Source organism: Clinocottus analis, unplaced genomic scaffold (genome assembly GCF_023055335.1).
Source record: "Clinocottus analis isolate CAN_PGR_092001 unplaced genomic scaffold, fCliAna1.0.p SCAF_16, whole genome shotgun sequence".
Taxonomy (NCBI): domain Eukaryota; kingdom Metazoa; phylum Chordata; class Actinopteri; order Perciformes; family Cottidae; genus Clinocottus; species Clinocottus analis.
Window position 1 is genome coordinate 3,025,166 of NW_027175887.1, and position 8,167 is coordinate 3,033,332.

General features: G+C 43.4%; 1 protein-coding gene across 1 annotated transcript in view; it reads right to left on the reverse strand.

Moving 5' to 3' along the window:
• syt5a (synaptotagmin Va) overlaps positions 1-7,726 on the reverse strand; it is a 10,200-nt gene extending 2,474 nt beyond the window's left edge. The window contains exons 1-4 of the mRNA XM_068578832.1: positions 7,654-7,726; positions 1,403-1,555; positions 1,195-1,209; positions 644-825 (exon numbers count right to left, since the gene is read on the reverse strand). Coding sequence (XP_068434933.1) covers positions 644-825; positions 1,195-1,209; positions 1,403-1,550 — 345 coding nt within the window. The 5' untranslated portion in view covers positions 1,551-1,555; positions 7,654-7,726. The remainder of the gene's footprint in view (positions 1-643; positions 826-1,194; positions 1,210-1,402; positions 1,556-7,653) is intronic.
• Positions 7,727-8,167: the final 441 nt, after the last annotated feature.

Here is an 8,167-nt window from a genome sequence, read left to right on the forward strand (position 1 = left end):
TATACTCTAAAACGATTGTCACGACAAGCGTCGCCGGTCAAAAGGGAACAGCAGCTGTGCCTCCGTCATCCATTTTGGCTTTTCAGCCCAGTTTAAGCTGTCGATTCGTCCGTCACTCGTCTCCACCTGGACCAACGCCAAACAGCTGGAGACGGCGCAGCTCTTGCTGCCGCTAACTCCATCTGTCGGCCCGTGGAGGGGGAAGTCCGCCACGCTACTTCCTCTCACACACGCGTGCAAGCAGCTGGTTAGCTTAGCTTAGCATAAAGACTGGAAACGGGATGGGGGAGCCCGGCTTTGTCCAAACATAACAAAGACAACCAGCACCCGTGTTACCTGTTTCGACCTCTTCCCTGTTTTCCCCCCCTAGTTGTTATGCTAAGCTAAGCTAACCAGCTGCTGCATATTTCTGACATCAAGCTATACCTTCAAAACACACAAAGGGAACTCTGCTCCGTGTATAATGTTTTTCTTCAGTTTACTGAGTCAACATGTCATTATAAATACTCCAAACTTCAACTATTAATAAGGTTGTAGACCCTCTAGTAAATATTTGACCAAATTCTTCTTCTTCTGGCAGCAGAATAACCGCGTGACCGTCTCAGGAAGGCACAGGGCGGGGCCCCTCTCACCCGATTCTCACCTTCTTGTCGTCTCCATCCTCTCCATCCTTGTCCTTCTTCCTGCGCCCTCGTCCTCCCTTCCTCTCACGGACCTTCTTGGGCTTCTTGCCCTTGTTGCAGCACTTCTTGTAGATGCAGAATCCCATGCAGGCGATGAGGGCGAGGACCACGACCACGATGGCTCCCACCGCCCACATGGGCACTGGACAAAAGGAGGAGGAAGAGGACGGGCACGCAAACGGTGAGACCGTTTTATACATACAATGTATATAATAAAACATTTTGCATTCAGGAATGCTACCAGTGATGGAGGAGTCCTATTTCTCTCCGTACTGAACATGTAGCTGCAACGAACTTGCTGATCTTATCTCATAAATAGTTATTTTCATCATTCCAAACGCTTTGATTTTTGTCATTCTTTGACAAAATAATTGTTTTATATATGGGGAGGGTGTGTCTCCACAATACTACGCTCCTTCTTTTGCAGAACAGTCGGCACGGACTGTTTTCTTCTGCCACCTGTAGACTTGAATAGGAAAGACTGAATGGGAGAGAAACGAGATGAACTTACTCCTGAGTTTATGATCTGGATGAGCAGAGTGGACACGTGAAGACATGAGGAGGACAGCATGAAGACATGAAGAACACCAGGATTAGAAACATGGTGGCATGATGACGAGAGACGACGGTATGAAGGTTATGGATTGATTGTTAATGGTTTGTGTGTGTGTGTGTGTGTGTGTGTGTGTGTGTGTGTGTGTGTGTGTGTGTGTGCTCACTTGGCAGGTGCGTGAGCTCATTGAAGAACTTGTTCTTCATGCTGGCGAACTGGTGGTTGGAGTGGTGCGAGGGAGGCGGTGGGCGCTCCTTCTCCTCCTCCTCGGCCGCCCGGCGGAGCCGCCCCCCGGCCGCGCTGACCAATCGCATCGCTGCTGCCGGAAATCGAAAAGGAGAGCAGACGAGAAACGGTCAGCGACTTGGGAGTGTCACAAATCAGTGTTGCGGACGTTAAACAAGGCCAACACAAAACACATCCATTCTCTCCTCTGATGTGTCCTTCATTCAAACTTCATGCCGTTCGACCTTTCACCTTCGCTTAATCTCTCTAATCCTCTCCCTCGCGTCGCTCTCCGGCCTCCCGCCGTTTGTTCTCTTCCAGCGTCTCACAGAGACGGCAACTAACTATCCTCATGGAGGACAACTCATTCATTTGGTCTTCAGGTTTCACTGGAAAACCAGTAGCATCACGGTATTCACAAAAGTATTCACAGCAATGTAGTGGAGTAGAAGTATAATGAAATGGAATTACACAAGTAAAGTCATGTGCCTTTAGTAAATACTACTAGCATACATTAGCGTACTCTAGTCTACTTACACACACGTGTTTCAGGAGGAAGTCGTTCAAAGTTTGTTTTTATGTGTATTGTACATTTTGGGTGAATAGTTGTTGTGAGCCTTTTGGGGAAAGTGTTGGTTCAGTGCGATACACAAGTGTTAAACATGTTCCTTGTTTTTTTCTATCACAGTTTTTAGAAGTGAAGATATGAAGACGAATCATGAGGTTATCTTCAAAAATGACATTATTTGAATGACTATACAAATCTGACCCGCTCACTAATTTCTGGATTGACAGTTAATTACTTTTCCCTCCCTCTCCTACTCTCCTACTCTCCTGCATCCTCTTTCCATCCCTACTTCCCTTGTTGTTTCCTACCTCTTCCTCCTCCTCCTCTTCCTCCTCAACCTTTCCTTCCTCTATGCTTCCTTTCCATGACGGTAGTGTGTCAAGAAAGAGTAAAACCTGAGCTCAGAGGCTCATTGCTTGCACATAATAATCCCTCCAACCTTGTGACAGCATGCTGGTGGATACACTCGCACACACACACGCACACACAGACACACACACACAGAGACACGCAACCTCAGGACATTTCATCTGCTTCTATATTTGCACTTGTCACAGCAGGGAAAACACAGGTGTTATTAATGATATTAGCAATTAACATTCACTCCCATGTTTTGCCTGTTGAGCACATTATCCAATACAGATAATCTGTATTGGATAATGTGGAATATAATTATTAAAGTTATTAAATTCCTGCTTCATACTGAGGCAGACGTATTGAGGTCATAAACTGAGGTGACCTCCTGCTCCGTCACCGCTGTGATCCTGCGACAGAAGTAAGAAGAAATATCAGTTTCTGGTCATTATGACAATCTCTATTCTGCCCCGTTGAGGGTTCAGCCTGTCATTTGTTGACATCAAAACACACATCCATATGCCCCTCTGTCGCTGCGCAGCGACGTAACAAGATTAATTGCCAAAGGTAATCCAAAAAGCCCTCGGCTTAAACAAATTAAGGACAGTTTGCCTCTCTGCGGCTCCTCCCCTTTTCTCCGCCCATCCCGCCGCCGTCGTCCGCCCCTCCACCCCTCCACCCCTCCCCTCCTGTGGTCCCTCCGTGTGTTATTCATCCTCCCTCACGACAGCTGGAATAGATAAAGACACGCTTCGGCGGACATGCACATCATATTTTCGTAAATGAGATGTGATTTAGGTGATTGACCCGTTCATCTCTCTGGACCGCAGGAGAGGATTAGAGAGAGAGACCTCAGTGGAGAGAGATAAATAGTCAGATGGATGGATGGATGGATAGATAAATGGGTGGATGGATAGATGGATAGATGGATAGATGGATAGATGGATGGATAGATGGATAGATGGATAGATGGATAGATAGATAGATAGATAGATGGATAGATGGATAGATGGATAGATAGATAGATTTGGCATTTTATTGTTTTCAAAGCAGTTGTATTTGTACTTTGTCCTGTTATTGGAGCAGAATCTGCTCTTTTTCAGTTCATTGGGAGGGAAATATTGTTGAATCTGATCATTTTTATGACCAGTAATTACATCTATTCATCCAGAACTGTCTGATTGCAGAAGTCCTATAAACACTATTCCTGAATGAAACCCACGTCAGCCATGAGATGTTTCAGGTGTTCGAAGGAGCGGTCAAATAACAAAATAAAATGCAGCTAAAAGAATTAAAGAGGCAACGGGACCTCAGGTATAGGAAAGGGAACGCAGCCGTCCGGTACTGTACGTACTCTACGTGCCCTGTGTCACCCTGATGTCTCTGCCGGGTGCTCTGTGTGTTGCATAATGACATTTTAGATCAAGTTCTCCAACACCCCACAATCCGGATGATGACCGCAGTTGTTATCTGGGTCGCGGCAGATTTAGGCTGGACCGCTGCCAAACTCTTCACATCAGTGACAGAAACCTGGTCAGGTTGGTACCGCGTCTCAGTCCGGACACTGCAGGCTGAGGAACGCATGCTCATGTGAGGAAAACGCCCCAAAACATTTGCAATGTTGCCTCCTAGCTTAAAGTTTGGGGGGAACCAAAGACGAGAAGATTGATATCAGTTTGGAGCAATATGTGCTCGGGTAAAACAAAAAGGAAAAAGTTTCACAAACTGGTTTAAAGCAAAATCTGAAGTATTTCCAGGTTCTAAAGGGAAAAGGCGAGTAGATAAAACTAACCAGGCTGTGGGAATCTGGACCACAGAGACATGGACAATAGCTCTTTATATCCACACACTGTGGGAGAGAACAATGTCTGTCATGTTGAACAAAAGTCTCATCATCGACATCACAACATTGTCATTGTGTGCCAAAAACCACCAACGCTTGCTATGTAATGGCACAAAAAGATGAGATAATAAGTTATGTATGATGAATCAATTAGTATTAATCAATAGAGATGACGAATAATAAATAAAACTGTTTTTTTAGAGAGAAAAATGGCTTTGATGTATCCTCTCTTGGGACCTTTAAAAGTGGTCCAAACAGTCCGCGGGAGGCGTTTTACTGGGTAAAGTGCGTTTGGGATCAAGGTACAGGTGAGCACCTCTCAGCTGGACTGAAGCTCCATGTCACAGTGTTTGTGTCTTCACTGAGAACAAAACCCAAATGTGGTCCCTGAAGGAGCCAGAGAGCACCGCGGGATCTCTGAAGACTGCGGGAGCTTTTCAAGGGGCTCGAGTTTTAGCCGTGCAAGCTTTAGCCGCGCTAGTTTTTGGCGCACTAGTTTTAGCCGCGCTAGTTTTAGTCGTGCTAGTTTTAGCCGCGCTCGTTTTAGCCGTGCAAGCTTTAGCCGCGCTAGTTTTTGGCGCACTAGTTTTAGCCGCGCTAGTTTTAGTCGTGCTGGTTTTAGCCGCGCTAGTTTTAGCCGTGCAAGCTTTAGCCGCGCTAGTTTTTGGCGCACTAGTTTTAGCCGCGCTAGTTTTAGTCGGCTAGTTTTAGCCGCGCTAGTTTTAGCCGCGCTAGTTTTAGCCGTGCTAGTTTTAGCCGTGCTAGTTTTAGCCGTGCTAGTTTTAGCCGTGCTAGCTGTGCTCTGGATAGCAACATTGGTCCCTTCAGTCTGGACTGATTGTCTTTATTTCTTAAATGAAGCCAACCGATTTTAGTGATTCTGACGTTTCATTTTGTGCCACTGTGACGTCGACGTTTTTTAAGTTTTAATGCTTTGCTGTGAAACTTAGAACTTGTGTTCATCATGACTTAACTTTCACATTGTTGTCTACTTTTTGACCATTTACCTGCCAAACTAATGACTAACTCATGACATGAACCTCTGCTGCACTTTGTGTTTAGTGCTAATGGTTGTTGTGAGTATGCTAACATGCTAGCATTAGCATTTAGCTCAAACCACCACGAGTCCCACATTGTCTCCAAAAGCCACACAGCGGGTAAAAATACTTTCAAGAGTTGTCACATGTTTGTTATCTGAATCAGGTCTCCGGTCAGTTCAACAACAGAAATATTGTCTTTAAAGCTGAATGACCTATTTGTTCAAATGTGACATTTGACAATTTGTAATTTGTTTAATTGTCAGAATAAGAGCTGAAACGACATTCAAATAATCAATCGACAAATAAATGCAACTATTTTGATTATGAATAAAGGATAAATTAATCATGTATATATTTGTTCTTCAATGACAAATCATACTTTTGTCAAAGTACATAAAGAACTGGTTTGACACATCTAACTTGTATAATTTAATACATGAAATCAACGATTATTCAGACTGAAGCATGGTTGTGTCAGCAGCATGTTTTACATCACACCACTTCATGGATAGTTTATATGCAGAGACACCAGATACTGCGTCAATGTATATGAAGTACAGCAGGAAAATAACGGAAATATTCAAGTAATGTTGCACACGTGTACTTTACGTTACCTCCAGCGCTGATCCAGACAGATTGGAGGTGAACAGCCGGCGGAGGGATTTGGTCTCAAAGCTCACGGCTCTGGACTAAAGTCAGGCCCCATTAGGCGTCTGACACACTGCCCGAGTATTGTCGGTATTTGCACGCACACAATAGCAACTTTTCCATTTGTTGACAACTTCAATCATCAAAGCCAAGATATGATATTATTAGCAGTGTGACTAAGAAAAAGACCAATATGAAAGATTTTACGTTTTGATTTATTGAGGCTGAAACGACGCAAACCTAAAACGACATTAGGGTCGATAGTAACATGATAGTAACATGATATTAACATGATATTAACATGTTATTATCATGTTATTAACATCATATTAAGACATTTCACTTTGTAGCCTGAATTGCAACATCTTATGATGCAGGTCTGAAAGATGATTTTCTTAATTTCAAATGTTAAAGAGGGATTTCATAAGAATTGCATGTTTTTTTGTTGGGGAGGGCGGGTTCCTACAACTGCAGTGTTTATTTTGTATTCTTCCTCTTTAACTTCATCAATACATCTGTGCAATAAGCCTGAACATGTAAAGGAAAGTGAAACCTCATCCCAGCGGCTCGTCAACAGTCTCTCGTCCGGCGCTTTGCACAGAAGAGATACAGCTTGTGTGTCCATCGTAGGTAAAATCAATAATTGGAGTCATTTTGGGAAATGTATTGATTCCTTTTCTTGACTTAGAAGAAAAGATTGATATCAGTCAGAATCAGGGAGCTGCTCTTGTCCACTATCGGCAGTGTTTTACAAATATTATGAAAACAATACTTCCAGACAAGTAGTACCTTTATGGTACAACACTGATACATAAGGTCGTGGTGTCCACTCCCTCATAATCAATTGTTTCATTAGAGAAACATTTGACTGAAATGAGTTGTATCCAATCGTTGTGAGCGATGAGCGGACCCATGACGTCATCGCTGACGTGAGAGTTGGTGTTTACGCTCTTTGTAGGTTGTGATATTCTATTGATCTAAAATGATATCGTAGCTTATTTAATGGAGCTTTGTGTGCTCATGTGTGTTCTATGTAATGTTACGGTGTCTTAAAAAGTGAAAAACATGTTTCTTAACATGGCAAACTTTTCCCCGACGGCCTTCTGCTGTTTGCTTTGTACAAAAACACCAAAAGGTCCCACGAGACTCGGCCCTCTACCATCAACTGATGGACTGAAGGTTTTAATACACAATGTCAGACACTTCCTGGTCTGCAGGAAGGACTCAGTGTTGTGGAGGTGTTCTGTACGTGAACACAGACTGTAAATAGAAATGCATTAGCCTCCGTTAATCCACTTAAACTAATCTCTGCCAGGTTTGGAAAACATCCTCCACGATGTGTAAAATCTAACGTTTCTCTCATGCAGGAAATTTTCCAGCAAAATGCATTAATCAAATGACGGAGGACGACATAAAGATTAGCATTAACGTATCAAATGTAATACGTTGATATTGACCTTGTGCTCCCCGAGCACAGCAGCTTTACAGCGGGACTGAAATACACGGAGAGAAGCAAAGTAAGAGGAATAAACTGCTGCTGAAATGAGTCCTTATTGAATCTACAGAAAACTAATCATATTTCATGATCGAGTCATTTTCAAATAAGAGAATCAAAGATTTGTTGTTTCCATCTCATGAAATTCAAAAGCCTGCTTGCTTTTCTACTTATTTTTTCAATAAATGTGCGGATCACTTTTAAATAAACTCGGCTATAAAAGAGAAAACATCATGCAACTCACCTGATTCTGTGTGGATCCCTCTCACTTCTTTGGTTTTATTTATTTTCCTGCATCTAAATGCACTCTTGATAAATCCAGCAGCACTGACTGATGAGAAGTGTCGCACACAACTCCCTCTCTCTCTCCCTCCCTCCCTCCCTCCCTCTCTCCAACCCTCCCCCATCCGTGTTAATCTCCACGATATCCCTCACTGCCAACTACTTACAGTCCACCTCCACCGAGGACGCGTCTTTAAGAAGCAGTCCGTCTCACACCGTCGCTTTACAGCGGAAACCTGGCAGAAACACTTTTGGGGTACAATGTTCTGGTACAACTTTAAGAAGTGTGGTGCTGTTTAATTCATTCAAGTCGGACAGATCTGCGTTGCAATCAGAGGAATAATTTTGCTGAATCAAAGAGTCCACGAGTCAAAATCCTCAGAGGTTGGAGCTGAAGACGTTTGTAGTTGGAAGTAGCTCAGCGCTCTCAGTGAAGCCAATGCATTATTACTTCCTGGAAGCTGAAAAAAGAGAAA